This window comes from Oryza brachyantha, chromosome 1 (assembly GCF_000231095.2).
Source record: "Oryza brachyantha chromosome 1, ObraRS2, whole genome shotgun sequence".
In the NCBI taxonomy this organism is placed as follows: Eukaryota; Viridiplantae; Streptophyta; class Magnoliopsida; order Poales; family Poaceae; genus Oryza; species Oryza brachyantha.
The window spans coordinates 30,017,407-30,038,897 of NC_023163.2; the positions used below are offsets into that span (position 1 = coordinate 30,017,407).

At 40.2% G+C, this 21,491-nt stretch overlaps 2 protein-coding genes across 4 annotated transcripts; one reads left to right on the top strand and one right to left on the bottom strand.

Moving 5' to 3' along the window:
* Positions 1-1,708: 1,708 nt before the first annotated feature.
* On the bottom strand, positions 1,709-11,649 carry LOC102709790 (sister chromatid cohesion 1 protein 4). The gene is made up of 14 exons (XM_006645108.3): positions 11,089-11,649; positions 7,543-7,801; positions 7,365-7,459; positions 7,231-7,280; positions 6,698-6,747; positions 5,370-6,145; positions 4,891-5,274; positions 4,670-4,814; positions 4,269-4,405; positions 3,302-4,092; positions 2,916-2,949; positions 2,507-2,615; positions 2,287-2,416; positions 1,709-2,186 (listed from the first exon to the last, which is right to left on the bottom strand). Exons 1-14 carry the CDS (start codon positions 11,210-11,212, stop codon positions 2,088-2,090), a joined length of 3,183 nt encoding a protein of 1,060 aa, XP_006645171.1. The 5' UTR covers positions 11,213-11,649; the 3' UTR covers positions 1,709-2,087.
* Positions 11,650-14,121: 2,472 nt separating this feature from the next.
* LOC107304705 (syntaxin-132-like) lies at positions 14,122-18,689 on the top strand. 3 transcript variants are annotated; one of them, XR_005812440.1, is made up of 8 exons: positions 14,122-14,265; positions 14,494-14,838; positions 14,924-15,109; positions 16,048-16,237; positions 17,136-17,564; positions 17,822-17,902; positions 18,003-18,049; positions 18,166-18,689. XR_005812440.1 is itself a non-coding variant. In XM_015840044.2 (4 exons), exons 1-4 carry the CDS (start codon positions 17,495-17,497, stop codon positions 18,331-18,333), a joined length of 366 nt encoding a protein of 121 aa, XP_015695530.1. In that variant the 5' UTR covers positions 16,289-17,494; the 3' UTR covers positions 18,334-18,689. The 3 variants fall into 3 exon arrangements, 1 of the variants encoding a protein (XP_015695530.1); XR_001551166.2 differs by lacking the exon at positions 17,136-17,564; XM_015840044.2 differs by lacking the exons at positions 14,122-14,265; positions 14,494-14,838; positions 14,924-15,109; positions 16,048-16,237 and having other exon boundaries at positions 16,289-17,564.
* Positions 18,690-21,491: the final 2,802 nt, after the last annotated feature.

Here is a 21,491-nt window from a genome sequence, read left to right on the forward strand (position 1 = left end):
GGTCAGGGTAGCTCGAGAGAGATGCCTCATGCCACCCAGACATGGAAGATTAAAGATTTTACAATTTTTATAACTGTTTAGTGAAGTAAACACGAAATTTAGTATATAAAATTGAAAAATTGTTTTAAAATATAATGTAATAAATTTCTATATTAAAATTTAAAAATATACAGTTTAGTTGTTTAGGAAATTTCTATATTAATATAATCATTTCTATATTTATGCTTATGTACCCAAAAATTTAAATTTTCAACTTGATTGTAATGTTTTTTATCAAATTTTATTTTCTGGCACTATTTTTCAAATCGCCAAGAATATATATATAGTATTTTATTTATAAATTATTTTTCGTTTATAAATACGTCATTTGGTCTTTTGGGTGAAAAAAAAAAAAGCAATCACCCTCCGACAAAACAACGCAGCGGCGGGATGGATGGCTGCTAGTCACAAGACTGTTCACGCACGGGCGAGTCCATGGCTGGCCGGGATCCACGCTAGTACAGGCGCGGCGCCCGGCGCTAGCTAGGCACGCGCGGGAGGCCAAGCTCGCTCGCCGTCGCCGGCAACGCGCCTCGCGCCATGGATCGCCGTGGTAAGCTTGCTAGACATTTGTAGCTAAGTTATCAAACTTGGGAGCAAGAAAATTAAAGCCATATTTTAGCCTTCTGGCTATAACTTACTGTCTGCCTCTATGACATGTGAAATCAATTTAAAGAACACTTTAGCATTGGCTAACGTATGATAAAAAAAAACAAACAAACACTACACTACACTAATTTGATCAGACCTATTTACCAGACTTGTGACAAAATGAGATAAATTCTGGGTAGCAACCAGAACAACCCGACTAAGCTTTCAGACTGTGGCTATGAGTCACTGAGCTGATCAAGCTAGGCACTCTTCTTTCGGGATCTATCCTGAATTTTGGATTTTCGTTAGTATCGTGCAACAAATTCTTATTACAACAAATTCTTTTCAAAAGAAAAGTTTAACCATGTGTACTTAAATCAAACGTTTATATTGTCCAATAGTTATCATAAAATTAAATAATTCAGAGAATCAGAGAATCTTACAAGAGAGAATAAACGCCACCCTAGCCTATGATCACCAGCTAGTGAGACATGAGAGACAAGAACGCTGTGCTAACCGTGCAGATAAAAATAATTTCAGCACCGACTTTCGCTGCTCCGTCCTTAATTTCTGGTCGGCTTCTCCTATGTCCTTCGGCCGTCGAGGGACAAAGACGGCACAATCTCTTACTTTCTTATCCTCCAAAATTCCCATTTTCCAAACCGCTTATTCTCTGCTCAATCTGTCTTTACATCTGCAAAATACTTTTAAATTTTTTAGCCTTAAATTTAATTGATTTTAAGGTTTTTCACTGAACTTTATTTTTCGGCATTGATTTTTGATCGCTAAAAATACACACCAAACTTTTATTCACAAATTATTTTTCGTTTACGAAACTTTTTCCATAAACACCAAACAGTCACCCCCATTTTCACATTTTCTGAGAACGAGAAATAGTGTGCACACAGCAGCAGTGTGCCACTTTACGTATGTGCTAGAAAAGGATAAAAGCTGCTTTAATCACACGCCCCACATTGCTGAATGGTCACTCTGCCATGTAGAGTGGTTGTAGTGCCATAGTACCAACAGAATTTTGATGAACTTTTCCTCCCACTTCAGACCAGAAAAAAAGCACATCTTTTTCTCATGATTGATCTACGAATCTGAATAAATTTGAAATTGATCGACAGGTTGCTCAGAGCAAGTATACAGGTTTAAAGGTTTATTCAAAAGCAACAATAGACAAGGACTTAAGAGCTGATGCTATCACATTACACAAGCGACTTTACATGAACTAATCATATATACACTGAATAGCCAACAAGGGTGGAGGGTACAACAAGATCCTACTGAGGCCTAGTAAACACAGATTAGTGCGGGGATACTACAGAGGGGGGGAGTAAATTCAGAAGAACAAACAAAAATGATGGTCATGGCGATGCAAGATCTGTATGTTGTCGGTAATGTGACAGATATGGTAAGATGTATGTATCGTGCCACGCTAGCTGGGTTTTGATCTAGAAATCTGACTTCAGGAGCTTTGGCCCTGGCTTCACGCTCACAAAATCGAAGGGGTTTGGTTGATCCACACTTATGAAGTCCTTTGTCGTCAGAACCTGTGAATGGAACATAATACATAAGCACCAAGCATAATGTCCAGCAGAAATGGACATTTGTTTTTTAGAGTGAAGAAACAGAACAGCACAACCGTCTTACCAATGTCTCAAAAAACATCCTTGATGCTTCTTTCCGAGTCTTTCCACTTAACAGGCGATCAATGGCGACACTCTTTCTCCCCAGACCAGATTCCTCATCAAATAAAGTTTTGAGGTATCTTGCGACACCCCTGAAGAGCAATCATAAAAACTCATTATAGAACAACCCAAGAAAGTATTGAGCATTAAACCCAGAGAATATATCAAAAATCCAACTGTACCTAGTACGAGAAGACCAGCCACTATTATCAAGGGACTGGAATTCGTCAGGATTAGGCTCATCATCGTTAGCCTCGTCACCATCCACCTCATCATCATAGTTCAGAAAATCTGAAAGTGTAGAGTACAAATATAATACAGGTGATAAAAACTTGACAAGCCACCACTTTTTGAGCATGTGGCTTGTAACAAGATTATTTGTATTTTGACATTGGTAGCAAATTATATATGATTCTCCAGACAAATATGCTCAGTTTTTTAGTTTAGAACTGATGATATATTTATTAGAAAAATATGTTCCCGTGCATGGGTATTTAGCTAGTTTTGTGCTACACCTACAAAGCTTTGTGCATTAATCCACTCTACATTAGAACAGACAATGTTCATGCTTGTGTATCAGAACAAAAATACCTGTGTCAACACCCTGAATCGCACTACCAAAATCCTGCAAGGAGAACAACAAACAATTATGACATGAATTTAATAACGACCAAATAAAATAGTGTAAGTACTGTATAGCAACATGTGCTAGGAGTGCCCAGTAAAAACTAAAAAGCATTGTGTGTCGTGCAATTAAGAGAAATGGAATAATTAACTTTTTGCCACTCTTAGAAATGGTGCTAACATATTTGCACTGGACCCACATGTCATAGACATAGGCCCACATGTCACAGACAGCGGGTGGCAAATATGTTAGATGTCATTTATAAAAGTGGCAAGAAGTTAAATGCCCCAAGAGAAATACAAGCCATCTGGCAAGTGTCTGAGGAGAAGTGGAAACTTCTATATGAACTTACACTGCATTCCTTTAGTGCAAAGTCATGCCCCATATTGTCCAGATCCATAACAGATCCTGCATTATTTTCTTGCAATCCAGAATTTTCACCCATCGCGGACAGAACATTTTCATCCTCTGTTGGCTGAAGAAAACCAGAGGCATTTTGAGTAAATTCTAATCCGGTAATCTCTGAACCGGGCATATCCTTATTCTCAAATGCATTCACATTATCGTGCACAATGCCATTCAACTCCCCTTTCATATCATCCATTGCTTGTGCAGAAACTGGGTCAGAGCTATCCAGAACCACATCTGGACCGTCCAAAATCCTAGTTGCAGAACCAGGCATGTCATCTAGCACAAACAGAGGTGTATCTGTGTTTGTGCTCCTCTGCAGATCAGTTGGTACATCTTGAAGGCATTCCTTATCAAGTGAATCAACTTGAGCACTGTCACTCATATTGGCAGTAACAACTGCAGTTTCTTTCTCGTTTTCAATTAATTGTTCAGTTACTCCTTCAACATTGTTAACCTGTATGTCAGACGGCATGTGTGAATCAAAATCAACTCTAGCATCTGCTGCATTAGTTCCTTCTGGCTGCATTGCATCTGACTCAATTCCATCTGGTAACACTAGATGATCTTGGTGATTTCCACTGTCCTTTGCGCCAGAGGTGCCAACATCGTTGCTGTCGACTGCCATAGTTTGGGAGATATCTAGCCGTCCATGTATTTCCATATTATGAACAGTGGTATGAGCAACAGTCTCATAGGTCCGAAATTGCAAATCATTTAGCTCCTTGCACATGCCTAGTAGGGACACATAACATGCATTAGTAGAATTTGATGGTATGAAACTAACCACTGATTATCCTCATATATCAAAAATAATTTCACCTCTGTTTCAGTTCTTTCCTAATTGAATTGAACATATAGCGCATGTGCAAAGAGGAAGCAGAGATTTAAGACCAATTTAGGTAACTTACAGGAAAAGATGGGTTCAAGGAATATCTCATCTTCCAAGGAACCTTTCTCGATCATCCATATTTCGGAACGGGTACATGGAGCCTTTTTACGAATACGCCTTATATCCTCAGTGCTGATCAACTGCTGCCGTATGGTACTGGAGAAAGGAAGAAACTTGTCAGTGAAAAATCTCTCACCAGAAAATAATTTGGAAATTCGGACCAATCTGGTTTCCAGAGACAGATAAATCAACTCAGTGTACATACTGCACAAAATTTACAATAATATATAGGAAAAGAACTTGATTCATTTCCTATCTGGAAAAAAAGCGATGACAGCAACGTAAGGACAAAACATTAACGAACAATAGTCACAGTTTCATTCAGAAAACTTGTTTGAAGGCAATGAGGCATATACATACTCAGCATGTATAACCATGGCATCATCCATTTGCACTTTTCTCTTTGGTGTGGTAGTCTTCGATGCCAACCTCGGACGTTTCAAAGATGACGCCTTAGACAGGATTGGTGTTGAACCAAGCCTCAATCCAGGGGTCCTTCTACCAACTAATACAAGTCCACGCAGTTAGCCAATGCAGGAAAAGCCAAGCACAGAAATGTTGTTGAGTAAGTTCATCCATACCTAATATAGATGCCAGTAAATCATCATCATCAGGAATATCGTCAATGGTTCTTTTACCACGTGATCTGCTAGATAATTTTTCTGTAGTTGCACTTTCTGGTGCAGGCAAACTGTCCTCCAAGTGCCTTTTTCTGCTAGTAAGACTGCCCACTTTGTTACTTCCATCAGATTCAGTGGTTCCCTTTTCTGCAGTTACCTGGCCCAAGTCATTTGCCTGGTAGAATTCAACATCTGGAGCTGACAGCATTTTCTCGCGTTCTGGAAATTCCAAGGTTGACAGGTCATTGGGTCTATCATTAGATGCGATTTCTTGTGTTGATGTTTCTACATTCACCTGAGAATCTGCACTTGCTATTATAACCGGAGGTGCATGCTGACTGCCCTCTACAAAAATGAACAAAAAAAAGTCAATGATTTCAATTTTTTTAATCAAATACCATGACCTTTGAAACAAAGCCAACAAAGAGTACTCAATTTACCTTGCACGTCAACTGATCCATCATTAAACTGTGTTTGGTTCTTTATCACAGGTTCAATAGGAATATCAGCAGATAGCTCTAAAGAATTTTCAACCAAGGGCATATCTTTAGCGGTTTCTCTAGCACCTATAGCTTCACCTGATGCAGCTAAATTGTCAGTATTCATCACTGCCTTGTCCATGGTAGCTTCCAAGTTTGAGATTTCAGATTGAGGTGGCAATTCCCCCGTTGCGCATTGTTGACTCAAGGAATCAATCTCCTGTACAGCACCAGAAGATTCGATCTGCACAGGCTTTGTCAATCCAAGTTCAGTTGCCTCATCACCCACAAGAACATTAGCATTTTCAGTAGTCTTGGCAGTTTCATCATTGCTTGATGGCGAAGCTTTTCGCTGTGGACTCAGGACAGGACTTTCATGCACTCTTGACGGAACTGTCTCTTCCATTAGGCCAGGTGTAGCCGGGGCCTGGGCACTTACAAACTCTGGTGATGTAGGTTCATCACAAGGGAAGGGACTAGGTTGATAGTATGAAGCTGATGGTCCTGCATTCCCATCATTGTTCAATAGCATATCATTCAGATCAGGTGTCTGCACATTGTAAGTATGCCAATTAGGAACACTGTTTCCTACTAGACCATCTGCACTCAACAGATTTAGTTTGTTGTGACTGGAAGGTCTATCCTCCATGTTGTACCCTTCAGCACTTTCATCTTTATTTTGGTTATCAACTTCCATATCAGTAGCATGAACAGCTGATCGACCTTGAATAATAATGCTGAAGAGAGGCATAAAACAATGTAAATAAAGTAAAAATACAGGAAAAGGCAAATGCAAGGTGCTGGCACACTTTCAAATGTCATGGAGAGGATAAAATCATACTAATATGTGTAGCAAATATATAACGTTACACCCCACCTGGACTCAAACCAAGAGAGACTAGTAACTAGAGGCCTGGGTATCAGCCCAAGAGTATAATATAAGGTCAGAAGTTACAGGCAAACATAGAACTGCCTGCAGAAACTTAAATTCGTCTGTGGAAACCCACAAAGGTGAGAACGTGCTTGTAGCATGGTGGTAAGTCCTCCAGATGTGAGGCTACCAACCAGCGCTCAAACCCTGGTTCTCACAAAAAAAAAAGGCCCTTGACTGTGTGCTCCGGTGCTCCCCTAAAGTATTAGTTAAGGCATGGCCTGTGGCAACGGAGTCCCCTTATGGGTAAGAGCCAACTTTCGGGGTCTTTTCTTTAGGGGCCTTTACATAGGGGCAGAGACAGTATGGACAAAATTTCCAAGGGACTTGAATAAGTATTTAAAATAGTGAATTTTACCCATCATCTGCCTCAAGTTGAATTGAGTGGTCCTTGTTCAGCATCAATTCCTGAGGAGAAAACAAATTAAATTAGCTGGTGAAGATATGCAAAATTTTACTTTGGAATTGCAGACTCACAATAACAGAATAACAAGAAATAGAGAGCTTCCATTAATCAGCCATACATATAAGCCATTGACTCATAACATGTAATGAACCAAAGCTGGCAAATATATAACCGGAAGACAAGGCATAGACAATTGCAGCAAGGAATCAGTTAATAGTAAATTCATTGTTATTGTACATGCTCTAAGCATTCCTGTACAACTCTGAATGAGTTTTCTTCTGCATAATCCTATCATTATGTTCTAAGAACAATGCAACTTGACAGTAAAATATTTATTTTGAAAGTTCACCTCCACGATAGCATGGAGAAGACCTCACTCAAGATGATAAAAAGAAATCTAAACAGTACATACAAGATAATGCAGGATGCAGACCACAAACATTTCAACAAGCTTTGGGAGAAAAGATATATTAGTTGAGAATTACCTCTTCCAAATCCAAACCAATATGTGAAGAATTGCCATCACCAAACCTTTCTGTAAATTGAGATATGCTTAACATGATTAAATGGCTGACTTCAAAATTTCAAAAGTAGATGATGTGAATACCAAAGGACCAACCATCTAAGCCAAATTGGGATGTTGAGTATCCTGTTTTCTCTGGGTTGTCTTGCAATGTGATCTGTTCTTTTGTGCTTACATGATGATCAAAGTCACTGGATCATGGTGGAAAGTCTTAAGAGAGCTCACGAGCACATTTGAAATAACAAAATTATCACAACAAAAACAATGAACTTACCCCTGAAACGCATCCTCTGGTAATTCAAAATCATCAAGATGGAAGGTCTCTGGAAGTGTTATAGAATGGTAAGGAGCAGTTGATTCTTCAGGGGGAAGATCAACAGCAGTAGACCTAAAGGCTTGTTTTATCTTCAGCAAAGCTTCACTGCAATCATGGAATAGGTAGTTCACCTTGCGAGAATAGATCCTGACCACACCTAGCATAAGATGGCTTGATAATCGAAGTGCAATCGGAACTTCAGGGAATATAATTGAATCTGCAGGAAAATGATTATTAATACTCAGCTCAAAATGAAAGAAGATATGGCAGATATATGACCACTGTTAGGGGAAGATAGCATTTTCCGTCACAAAATCCTGTGAATTGTTGTCAAAACTGGTTTGGAGATGCACATGGTGGTTTGCCATGTATAGATATAGTTGTCGGCGGAGTTAGAGCCATGCATCAAGCCATCAACTGCTCTAAAATTTTAAGTTCATGTGTTGGTATTATAAGCTTGTAATGGAACATTTTTCCTGTGTTTTTAGTTACCAAACTGTTACTGTTTAGAAACATTATGGACACAAGGTATCTAAGTACTTTTATTTCTATCTTTGGAGAAAAGGCATACAGTTGATTGCCTTTCACCAATTAACTGTTTTAAGCTGATTTTCTTGCCCGACGATGATGTGCTAGCACTTTGTCACCAATGCTATCCTTTCAAAGAAATCAAATTAATTAATAAATCAAGGACACATGATGGCCAGGGGTGATGATCTATGGAGCCATGTGTTCCTGTGATTACAGCTTCATGATGGCATGATGCTGCACAGCTACAAGGGCTGCACAACGCGAAAGGCATTCACACATGCACCGTGCCACTAGACTTCTGATGCAGTAGAACATTTACATTCACAAAAATGTAAAATGATCATATTTATAAATATGGCTGGTAACCCACTGGATACAGGTATGCATGGAGACATCACACAGGCTTTACTAAAACTCATATATGCTAGCAATAAGAAAACATAAAAGAAACTATACAGTAATTGCACAAAAGAAATATATATACCAAAATGGTAAGGATGTAATGAAAAGGTTAAAAAAAATCCATACAACAGACCCCAATCATGCTAGCCTGCATTTTTCTCATATGCGAACAAAATGGTTTTTTTTCCTTAATATATAACTCATGTATACATGCCATTGAACCTCACATTGATGGCTTTTACATCCTACATAAACTTATGTAGTTTGATACTCTATGTAATCTTCTATGTAAGAGGTGGGGAACATGCACGTGGATTTATTTAGTAAATTACATAGTTCAATATATGCATGCAGTGGAACAGGCACAATTAAATGTAGTATAAGATGGGAATAATGTTGATTTCCATCAAACCATTGCCATTCTAGCCTGCTGTTACCCATAAATAAAGGGGGAAATAACCAAGAAGTTTCCAGTTTGCTCATTTGATGCACAGGCGTACAGGACACAGCTAGGTGGGGCTTTCTGGTCCCCTCTACATTGACTAACTAAATCCAACGTTCCTCACAAATTTATGGGTAACATCTGCTGTGTATGGTATAATCTAAAAAAGATAAGAGACAGATTGATTGACTTTCAGGACATTATTTTCTGTATTTGGAATCATCATATTTTTTAGATTTTGGCAGGTCAGTGATTTACATGGTGAAAACTAAATGGAGTACTATTTAGTTGAGGGAAACTCTCTGCATATTTCGATAAACATGAAATTGAACAGGGGAGCATGTTTGACAAATCAATTAGATAAAATCCAATCATTACACATAACTTGAAACCACAATACAGTTGTGAATAAAATTGATGGGTAGCTCATGAGTCATGATATTTCCATATAACCCCAATATTAGTTCAAATTTATCTGAACGATGTTTGTGTTTTTTTTTCACCAAAACAGCATTTAACTGGCCTAACACTTATTTTAAATTACAATTCCTTGTTCATTGGACCTTATTATCACATTTCCATCCTCAACACAAGCTTCAGTCTGTAGACACACAACCTGGCTGCATTCTTCTATCAGATTATTCCTCGGTTTTTGCATGCACGTTTCCTGAACTACTAAATGGTGTATTCTTTGTGAAAAGTTTCTATACAAAAGTTCATCATCTCACCTTTTTCTATACATATTTTCAACTTTGTACTAGTTAATTTCATCGTGTATATCATTAAATAGCTATCAAAAAATCAGAATCTTTCATCACCAAACGAACACAGCTCTGACACTCACTCAGAAAAGGATGGTGTTTCTCATTTAGCTCAACTTGAACTATAGAATTCCGTAATCAAGCCACTACATACCACACGCATAACAGGTATCATCGCATTACACGTAATACATATGCATTATCAGCTATCATGCAATCAAATCCTATACTACAATATTACGCACTTCTGCAGAACCTGGGCATTTATGTTATCTGAAACCTACATAGAAGTATGGAATTCTGGTCCTTGTAAGGAAAGATTTGTGCTGGCTTGACTTGCATATTAGGATTATCGACACAATATCAGAGGGGAAAAAACTCATCTCTACCCATATATCGGTGATAAAACCAGTCAAGTAGTTGCTCTACTTGAAGTCTTGAAGGCAAGATAAAAAGCTGTACTTAACTATTACAATTAATTTTGTAAACCAAATAGCAACAATAATGGACAGTTTTTAAGCATAGAAAATCAAAGATCTTGTCATATTAGCGACCAAGTGGCTTGTAACTAGTTAGGATTAAGTCAGTGTTTTCTTTATCCCCAGGACAGCAACAAAAGACACTAAAACCACAAATCAGGGCCTCTAAAAGCATATATTTTTACAACTCTTGAGAAAGCATACAAAAATACACACAATGTCATATTTGCAAGCAAAAAATAATGTGTGACTAAAACTTTTATATATGCATTCTTAGCGATCTTAAAGCAAAGGCTGAAAATAAACTATGATGAAAAAACGCCAAAATCAACTCAATGTTGAAAATTCAAATTGTGGCCTATAAGAATAAGCGAAAAGAAGAGGGCCTAACAATGAAATGACCATACAACTCAAGGTTGAAACCTTTTACTATCCTACTAGTGCTAGAAAGAAACTAATTGTTTAAAAATCAAGACACTGCCCTAACACAGGTGTTGTTTCTTTTCCTACTACCGAACTACGACAGTGATGATCCAATCCAGCAAACGAGCATGCATCAAACAAATGGATCAAACGGCTCATTAGCATGGTTGGAAAGATACTTTGGCGCTACTAGCAACAACTATGTCAACTAGGAGCTAGTTAACACTAGTCCAAAAAAGCCAAGATTTTTTACCAACTAATATCAGCGTATAAGAAGTAAGCGCTCATAACAACCATAAATGAGCTGAAATTAGCGAAAAGGGATGTTTGGTCCGTGCTACTAACATTAGTAAGAAAGCACCATTTTTAGCGGGCTACGTGTATAACATGCCTCGAGCAGAACAAAAATGCTAGTGCTAGATCCCAAAAAGAAAAAAAAAACTTCTGAAGCAGCAAGATCACCCACCTACGGAGACACCGATGTCCGTATCCGCGACCTGATTCTTGCGCAGCTTCCGCTCCAAATGCGCCGCGATCCATATGGTCCCGAGGGGCCCCTTCTTGGCCAAGATGAACTGAGAGTAGAACATCTCCGGCCCCCCTTCTTCAGCTCACCACCAAACCCTAGCTCACCGAAGCTGCTCCTCTCCCCCCCAAACACGCCTCAACCAAAAGCCCCCAAAGCCCTCCAACTCCCACGCTTCCTTATCCCATCTCCACGCCCAGAATCCACGCCCTAGGCGGACAAACACCCCAGCTTCCCGCACTCCTCGTACTCCAGCGCCCAGAACCGAACCCCGAAACCCTAGCTTGGGCCGGGGGAACCCTAGAACCGCTTCGAATTGGACCGCGCGAGCCGGGGAGCGAGCGGGATCTGGCGAATCCGCGGCGCGCGCGGTTCGAATTGGAGCCGAGGCTGCGAGGAGGAACCGAAGATTTCGAACCGAGAGCGCACAAAAAATTGGATCTTTTTTTTTGTTTTCACAGTGTGTGGACTCGCAGTCGCAGCGACTTGCCGTGGGAGGAGGAGGAGAGAGAGAGGGGGGGGGGGCAGCTCAGCTCGCTAGCGAAGCAAAAGTGCTGCACGCTTCGCACTTACACCCCTGAGGAATCTCGTAATTTCGTAGAGTTCCCTCTCCGTGTGGTGTGCGGGAAGGGGTGAGGACTTGGTTGTGTTTTGGGTGGTGAGAGAGGGGACTTTGTGAAAAATGGGCGGGTTTTTGGTGGGAGGGGGGATTTTCTTCCGCTCGCGAGAAACCGAGAGGGGGGGATATCTCGCGTGGAGGAGGAGGGAGCGCCGTTGGATGGGGGAGTGGTTTGCAGGGTGTGTGGCTAGGAGCCGTTAGATCGTCTCGCGAGATATGAGCACGTCTCCTGTTCTGTCTCGCGCGTTGGCCCCAAGCCCCCAACTGCCGCGGTTAGCTTTGTGCTTGACCGCCTGAGACCTGTCACGTGTGTAAACGAAAATTAAATTTTTCGTACAATTTAATTTGTAAAGTTAATTTATAAACTTTTGTCATAATTTATTTTTAATTAATTGATTTTAAATATATATGTGTGTGTTTTATATATAGTTTATCTTTAAAATGCTAATAAGTTGTACGTACGAGGCATTACTACTTACAACTTTACATGTATAGATGCATGTTTTGAGAAACGGGCTTGATCAAATGACAGTTTTCTTAATCTGAGTCACCAGGGTTGGAAAAAAAACTCATTTAGTTCGCTTGACTTCTGATTGGCTCATTAAAAATACTCAATCCGTTTAAAAATGTAAATATTTATAGGATTTAAATTTTGTACCACCATACAAATATTTCAATCATTCAATAATTCGAGAGTTAATCAGACATTTAGAAAAATAAATCTAAACAGTTCGAAGTTCAAAAAATAACATTGAATTGACTATAAGAGAAACTTTTGATGTCTTCTAGGTATATACCAAACAAACTAGACATAACGAGTCATCTCAAACTGACTAACGAGCCAAAAATAAGTACCCCACGTCTCCTTCCATCGACCAAGCCGAACGAGTCTACGAGAGGTAGCTTTGAGCCTCTTCTTTCTTTATCTCCCATTGTCTCCTCCCCGTCCCCTTTGATGTGAAACAATGGTGGCAGCTCTATGCAGACAACGAAGTTAACCTTGGGTGTGGCTCTAAGCGAATGGGACACGCATATAAAAGTTTTTTCACAAATTATTTTTTGTTTGCAAGCATATTGTTTGGTTTTTTCTATGTAAAAGCCAAACGATGACACTTGAAGTAAATATTAGATGGGGTCGGTATCAGACATTCCAATCCTATGCCTTAATTATGATACCTCCTGGTCTTGGCAATTTAAAGGGGTTTTTTTTATTTTTGATTTTTTGTTAAATATTTTGCAAATTTGATTTTTTATTTCAAAAAATAACACTTCTAAACTCCTGCCGCCCTCTGGAAGGGCGTAAAGCGTACGTGTCAAACGGCGTGGTGGATAGGAGGGAATGAGATGACGACGACGTGAAGAAAATTTGTGTTTGGCCAGGTGGCAAGGGCATATATGCAAAATGGTTGTGGCCGACCGAGAGGGGGAGGAAGGCCAGGGGCTGGATGGATTTTTTTTTTTTTAAAAAAAACCTCTTGCCGTCCATACGGAGGGTGGCAAGGGGCCAAATGCAATTTTTTTTGCCCTGCCGTCATTCTCTCTGCTCCCGCCCGCCCAAATGTTTGTCACATAGGCTTTTTGCCCTACCAGAGGGCGGCAGGATGTTAGAATTGTGATATTCCAAAATGCAAAATTAAATTTGTAAATTATTAAAAATTCAAAAATCCAAAAAAAAATCATTTATAGGCAGCTGTCTCGCGTTGGGCTCTCTCGGCCCAAAACCTGGCTCCTTCTTCGGGTTTAGCTCCGTCCGTTTGTTGGATCGCACGGCCTCCCAAATATTGCAAGAGTAGATCGCAGCAGAAGCAAATATCCCTCCCGTCAAGAGCGGCGTCGCGTTCGCGTCGTCCGGTGAGAATCTCCTCGCCGGGAGCCGCGGCCGTCTCCGGCTTGACCCCTTCGTCCCGCAAGAACCCGTGCCTCTCCGATCTCCACACCCTTGTACTCCCCCAGCTCCTCCTCCTCCCCCAATGGAGGAAAATAGGGTACTGCGCTCCGCGGCGCTCCTCGCACGCGCCGCCGGCCAAGCGCGGGCCGCCGCGAGCTCCACCTCTCCGCTCACATTGGAGCGCCTGGTGGACGTGGCGTGCACGGTGGCGAGCGCCGCGGCCGACCGCGACGTCCCGAGCGGCGCACTGCGCCGGGCCGCCCACGCTCTCGCCCGGTCCGTCCCCGAGGCGAGGCCGCGCGCCGCCGCCGAGATCGTCCGCGCGGCCGCCATGGTGTTCCGGGCGGCGCAGGAAGCGGGGTCGCTCGGCGTCGCCGAGGTCGCCGGCGATCTGGCCCACGCAGCCCATGAGTTCGTCCGCTCGGTGGTCGAGTCTGGCCCTGGGGAGAGACCCGGCGGCGGCGGTTTGATTCACCGTTGGCTCAAGAACCGGCGCAAGAAGGAGAGCGATTTGGAGGCGCCTCTACTGCGCGTAGACGTCGACAGGTCTGCCTCGCCGGCTATTCTTCAGCCATCCTCCTCCTCCTCGCGCTCTGCTGCTCCCTCGGAGGTAAGCACGTAAAATGTTTGATGTTATGCCAAGTTCTTAACCTTTGCTTAAAAAAGGCTATTCAGAGATGGGCATCTTTTGTTCCAAGCCACCACACTTTGTCCACACTTCACACGAGCGAATACACATTCAAAGATCAAAGAGGAGGTGCTGCTATATTTCCTGTGGTGTGAGAATTTTGTTTTGACTTGATTTTTAATGAGATTGGTATGAACTTTTTGCATGCAGGACCTTGGAGGTTATCTTGGCTACACACTTTTTGGTGCCTTAGCTGTCTTGCCTAGCTTTGGGCCAGAAAATCTAATGAAACATCAAAGTAAAGTCTTGAAGTGGTGGTTCCACGTAATTTTTGCAGCCTGGTGGAGTTCGATCGGTTTAGGTGTTACTAGTAGCCAGGACCCGCCATTCCAGTCCTTATTAGTTGATGCCCGCTTGGCAGCACGTCTGGGTATCATTGGGCTTACCGCGCTGGTGATACTATACTGTCATCTTTTGCTCGCACCTGATGCAAAGACAACACTGTACACCATGTTGACATTGGCCATGGTCTTGCATCTATCTTTCTGGATAGCGGTATGGTTTTCAAACTAACTTCAAAGTATTTCGTTGTCTGAGTGAATCTATGAATTTCCTAACAAACTTCCAATATCTAATGTAGGATTGTTGCGGGCGCCGCCTCGGCCATTGACTATGCTGCCGCCTCCGTACCCGCCTCGGTCCGCTGTCTCCATTGCCGCCTCGGCAGCCGACTATGCCGCGCCTCCACCACTCACCCCCGCCCTCGTTGTTGCTGCCGCCTCCTTCGCCGACTCCGCGCCGGGTGCTGCCACCTCCTATACGCCAGGTATGTAGTAGTTTTTCTCCTATTGTTGATTTCCGGGATCAATTGTTGATTTGATTGCTGTTCTATTTAATAGCATCTTAGCAGGAGGTGATTTTTTTGCCGGGAAAAACCCAGGAATGGACTCCCAAATTTCATTAAGATTGGGGAATATACAAAAAGTAAACAGCAGTCAGTCTAGAAAACTGTAAAAATACAGTCCGGATTAAGACTAAAAGCCAAAACTGAAAGACAACTAACACACGGCCATCTTTAGCCAATTCCTGCTGGTTCTCTAAAAAAGTCAGCTCCCTTCCAGTTCGAGAATTCCTCTCTGATTCCCAGGAAGCACTGAGCCGCTGATTTGCTAGTATGATTGAAGACTCTGGCATTTCGCTCTTTCCACAGTAGCCAACATACAAGTGCCATTAATGAATCAAAATTGCTAGCATCTTAGCAGGAGAGGTGATGCAATACTTTCTGAAGTATCAAACCTATCGGCATCCTTGATTTGCAGCTGTTCATTGAGGAAATGTTTTGCTCTTTGATCTGTACGATTCGAGGGGATTTCCGGGATCAATCGTTGATTTGATTGCTGTTCTGTTTAATTGCTATTATATGTTTTTAGCTTTCGTATATGTAGATGCAATTACCCGAAGGAATTGCGGCCAGAATTTGATTTAATTCAGAAAGTGGGATTTTTTTGGTAGATGCCTCCGCCTGAATGTACTAAAGGATCAAATGGATCCATATTTGTTGCTCTTTAGCCGTTGGAGCATACCCAGCCTTTCCCTGCATACAATCTTGAACATTTCTGCAGAGAGACAGAGAGTGTGTCAAAAGATAACTGTTTCTTGACTCTCGCAAAAAACATTTCTGCAGTAATTATTTTCATAACTTTAGCACTTAGAAGTTGTAGTTTGGACAAGGACTGTTTCTTATCATTTCTAAATTGTTCACAGATCAATGTTACCTTCCATTCATAAGTCTTGAACAACCGACGCCGCGGCCTCTCTGTGACCGCCGCCGCCGCTCCACTGTCGGATCTCCACCACCCGCTGTTCACCCTGTTTGCTGACCCACCGCCTCCCTCCTCGTCGCCGCCGTCTCGGCTCTCCGCCGCCCGTTCATCGGGTCAGTCAGCTTTCAAAGGTATGCAGACACAATCAAATTCTTCACAATTGTTGAATGCGCAACCAATTTATTGCCTTGTTGAATTGACAATTTTGTTCAGGTTGGACTTTAAATTCCTAGCTATAGAACTACTAGCTAAAATTTTCAACACACATCCTAAACACAAGAGGATTCAACTTAAATGCACTCAAGTAGATTTTTAGTTCAAAAGATTAGAAGTCAGGTGTGTTTTTCATCCCAATATGATTGATTCTTAAATTAATTTGTGCTGCCAGAGATTAGGGTTCATGTGGTATGTACTAGAGCATGTAAAACAACTAATCTAATCATACACCATTTCTTATTTAGCTAAATCTGGTGTACCAACATTACCTGGTCACCAGTGTCTGAATCTCACCCTAGCTCCATATTCTCACCACGGACCAGACCATGTAGACTGCAGTACAGCATGGACTGATTAACGGACATTATAATTTGACATCAAATAGAAACACCATTTCTACTTGAGCATGGATTATAAAGCAAGCAACTTGGATAAATTTGGTCAGCTGCTCATTGTAAAATTTAAAGGATGTTTGGGTGTTTGTTAAACATGAGATATATTTATATATTGCTAATTCTAAAATGTGACTCTTGTTAGAGATGGATTGCTGAAAAGCTAAGGAAATGCACACATAAATACATAATATAAACTCTAATACAGAATCAGACGCAGAAACAATACATGCTAAATAGGCAGCGTTAATACTCTTTTTCCTAAAAGAAATGCAAAGTGCAGACAGTCTCAAAACGATTTTGTTGGTCCTGATGTTATCCTGAACAAATCACAGAAGGTAAAAGTAGTTATTTAATCTATACCTGATCACTACTATGTATAGCTTGTCAACTGAACTCGTCTTAGGTGAGCTCCCTGTAGTGCTGTCACCATACGCAACAGATGGATCACCAGCGTCTTCTCCCTGTTCTCCTTCAAATAGATCTTCAGTCATATCTGCATTATGGTTAAAATGCCTGGAGGTAAGAAACTGAATAAAGATACGCAATTCAGACAGCAGTGACACTTGTGCTAAAGAATATGATACTTCTGAAAACAGGGACCTAATGACCAATGAAAATAAAATAAATGCCAAATGTGATTAGCAGTTAAATAAATTGAAAAACAAATTTCCGTTATATAAATAGTAGAAAAACATTTATGGAAAAGTTTAAAAGGGAAAATAGTCCTTCTCATTTTGCTTTACAGGGTGGTAAGAATGATGCAGGAAGTCTGTAAAAATGATGCCTGGAAATCTGGAATCATGGTTGTTAAATTATTTAGCACAGGGAATTAAATTATTCACAAGAGGTAATATATATTCTCTTGGTTTTGTTACCTGCCATTGCATTTTACATTTATATATATGTAGGAGTGATGTGATGGCTATCACCTTTCTGTTTGTACTATATCAATCGATGCGTATGGACACAGTTTTCAGTTTCTGTATCTGCACTTTGGCAGTTTTCATGGTCATATGATGTTAAGTTTTGTTGATGGAGCAGTGTATGGGACTGCCTGTTCACAGTACCAAAATCTCATAACCATATTTATCTTTATCTTTCCAGATACTGGACACTGTCGCAGAGATACTGGAGTGACACGATGCTGTAAGAGATATAGAGAGGAAGCTTTTGGAGTTGCAGCAGGTGACATATCTGGCTTAGGCACTTACTCTTTACTAATCTGATTTAGTTGATATGCTTGTGTGCTCGAGATAATGTGCCTAATTACTCCTGGATATGGCAGTGTTGGTTGAGGCTCAAGGAGACATGATCAACAACATAGAGACACATGTAAGAATTGCCCATTTTGTATTAAATTAGCTACACATGTTTCTGGAAGCAAGATAAACCGAATATCACCAACAATTCACCTTGTTTTTTGTTTTCCATTTTCCTTCTCCTTCAAGGTTTCAAATGCTACCGACCATATACAACAAGGTGTCACTGCTCTCCAGAATGCAAGGAAGCTCCAGAAGAACTCACGGAAGTGGATGTGCTACGCCATCATTCTTCTGCTCATCATAGTGGTGATCATCGTTGTTGCTGTTATCCCGCCATGGAAGAAGGGTGCCTGAGCCTGACTGGGAAAAGAAGACCTCGGGATATATATGATGTTTTTTTTTTCCTGTTTGTGCAATATGTGTAGTTCTGTCTCTGATTCACCTATACCCATGTACCTATTCTCAACAAAAAGAGAACACACTGAGATTCGTTTGTCCCTTGGGCCTATTCATCATCATACCAAATTTCCTGTGTATCATTGGTGATGTGTGAAACAATGGTTCCACAAGTCTCACCAACAATTGTGCACGCATTCCTGAATCTTTACAAACATTGCAGCTGTGCGCCTGTTTGACAAACAATCGGGCAAGCTACTGTATGATGCTGTAAATCTGTAATTCGGCTACAGTAGCTGGTCACTCGTCTGGGCCGTCGCCTTCTTCGTCGATGCCGAGTTCTATTTTTATTTAATTCTGTTGATTTAGGGTCTAGATTGACCATGTTGATATATATTAAATATATAATTTAATTTAGACCTAAATAAGTGTTTATGTATTTTCTGAATAACTTATGATATTGTATATTTGCAATATAATTTCAAAAATCCAGTGTCCATAGATCCGAAATTTAATGGTGCCTAAAAAGACCGTACGGATTAGTACAAATACTACTGTAATCATCAAATAGCTCCCGCAATTACCTCGGATTCATTTTGAAAACACACGTATTTATAATATAATAATATATGCACGTATATATTGTAAAATATATTTGAAGGCACCATATTATATATATGTGTGTGTTTCTCATCATGAACGTGAAGGGAGTAGCTATACTTGGTAGTAGAATCTAATTTTTCCATATATATATATGAAGGGAGTAGCTACAACTGGTAGTAGGATAGATGCTTCATATATATATATATATATATATATATATATATATATATATATATACGCGTATCATTCTATTTGTGCTCTACATTATAATATTTGATATATATAACTTGGATTAATTTTAAGCCTGATTTCATTTTATATGATAACAAATTTAATAATTAATATAGTTAACACCGTAGCGTTAGCATGAGCACATCACTAGAACTCAAAATTCAATTATATCATAAAAAACCATAAAACCTGGGGGAGTATTACGAATATCACCATGTCAAAAACAACACCCACTATTTCCTATTTCTCAATATGAACATGTATACTTATTTTAGATTATATATATATATACACACACACACACAATTTAATTTGTCTATTCAATTTATTTATAATAGTATAGATATATATTATTTGCACTTTGCGTTAATTATTATTCTGACACCGTAGCGTTAGCATGGATAAATTACTAGTAGCAAATGGAGTAAATACTCTTAGGGCATGTTCAATGATAGTTTAAGCCACGTTAGTAGGAAAAACTCCTCATGCAAATGACAGTCTCTCGAGCTGACTCTTTATGATTATAGACTACTTAATTATTATTTCGTATTCAAGTCAGCGCTTTTGATTAGAGTCAGCACATGTATAAAGATGGTTGTCCTGCTCATTTTATATGTCAAAAGTCGATGTTTTGCTGACTCCATGCAAAATAACCATTTCTCTCTCATATCGTCTCTCTCTCTTCCATGTGAGCGGGCATGCAGTTATATATTGTTGTTCACAGTAACAATGGAGACAAATTGGTTCACAAAGCCCTGAAGTAGCTTAATCTTTTGACTGTTTAGAAGCATAATCAAATTCGCTTATTAATAATTAAAAAATAATTTAGAGTAAAACATTATATACATGTTCTTAATGATCTTAGAAATGCTGGAAAATAAGTTATGATGAAACAACCTTAAAATCAACTCTAAGTTGAAGTTTTAAAATTTAAATTTTGGCTTATAAGCATAAACATAAGCCAAAATGATGACGTTTAAATTGAAATACCTTATTATCTAAAGGATGAATGTCCTTATTTCCTTAATTGAGAAAGAATATTTAACAATAATACTTCAAAAGAATTATTGAAAGGCATTTTACACTGGTTACATTTAACATTCCATCATTAATACATAATTATTTTAAAATTAAAATTGCATAAGGGGACCAAAGCTGACATATTGATTTATTAGTTCATAGAACTTTCATCAACACTAATCTTCAATTCTTCATCTTACTCTCATATTAGCTTGTACTTCCTCCATATTTTAATAGATGATATCATTGATTTTTTAATAAACATTTGATTATTTGACTTATTTAAAAAAATTATGCAATTATCATTTTTGTTATAATTGGATTTGTTAATAAATGTATATTTAATTATATAACTTATATTTTTTATATTTGCACAGAATTTTTGAACTAGATGAATGGTTGATCGTGTGCTAAAAAAGTCATCGACATCATTTATTAAAATAAGGATCAAACAACAATCAATCAAAACAACATGTTCTTTGTTGGGGGAATGAGAACCTATCAACTTTTACCTCCATTATCAGTCTAAAATGTGATTCATATTCAGGCAATCTTTTGAGTCGATACTTAAGAGCATCTCCAATAGATGCCTAAAAATATAATCCCAAAAATCCTGGATTGGGGTCATCCCAAAAGATTTTAGCCCCCAAAACATGTCCCAATTCTAACTACTCCCTTAAAATTGGTTTCTAAAAATGTTTTATTTGGCCACGTATGAAAATAAATAGAGATGATCTGTCGGGAGAAGGACGGAGGCAACAACCGGTTGGGAGGAGGACGTAGAGCAACAACCGGTCGGGAGGAAGACGTGGAGTAGCAGCCGGACGGGAGGGGGAGGGGGTGACGGCCAGCAGATAGAGAGGTAGGCGCCGGTGGCCGGTTGTGGCTGGAAGTGGAGGGGGAGGCGTCGATGGCCGACGGGGGGTGGAAGGGAAGGGGAAGGAGGAGGGGGTGGCAGCCGACGGATGGAGGGGGAGGCGTTGGCAGCAGACATTGGGTGGAAGGGGAGGGGAAGGAGGTGGCGGATGGAGGAGGAGGGAGGGGTGGCGGTGGATCGTCCATGAAAGAGGATGGAGGGGGTTCTGGCGCGGATGCAAAGGAAAAACGGCGCCAGCGAACAAGTGGCATGTATGTAAGATTGAGAACTCCAATAAAAGACCAAAATTTGGGTCGAAAAAGGCCATTGCTTGGGGATGCTAAAAGTTTGGTAGCTTTTTTGGGCGGTTGTTGGAGTGTGTTTTTACCCTTTAATGGCAATATTT

Bases quoted from the DNA above. Each gene is read 5' to 3' on its own strand.
- LOC102709790 (XM_006645108.3), bottom strand. From the start codon at position 11,212: ATGTTCTACTCTCAGTTCATCTTGGCCAAGAAGGGGCCCCTCGGGACC. The intron at 7,281-7,364 runs GTTGGTCCTTTG...CTCAATTTACAG, and splicing joins ATCCCAATTTGGCTTAGATG to AAAGGTTTGGTGATGGCAAT. The intron at 4,093-4,268 runs GTAAGTTACCTA...TGTCCCTACTAG, and splicing joins CCTTGAACCCATCTTTTCCT to GCATGTGCAAGGAGCTAAAT.
- LOC107304705 (XM_015840044.2), top strand. From the start codon at position 17,495: ATGATGCCTGGAAATCTGGAATCATGGTTGTTAAATTATTTAGCACAG. The intron at 17,565-17,821 runs GTAATATATATT...TTATCTTTCCAG, and splicing joins AATTAAATTATTCACAAGAG to ATACTGGACACTGTCGCAGA. The intron at 18,050-18,165 runs GTAAGAATTGCC...TTCTCCTTCAAG, and splicing joins TCAACAACATAGAGACACAT to GTTTCAAATGCTACCGACCA.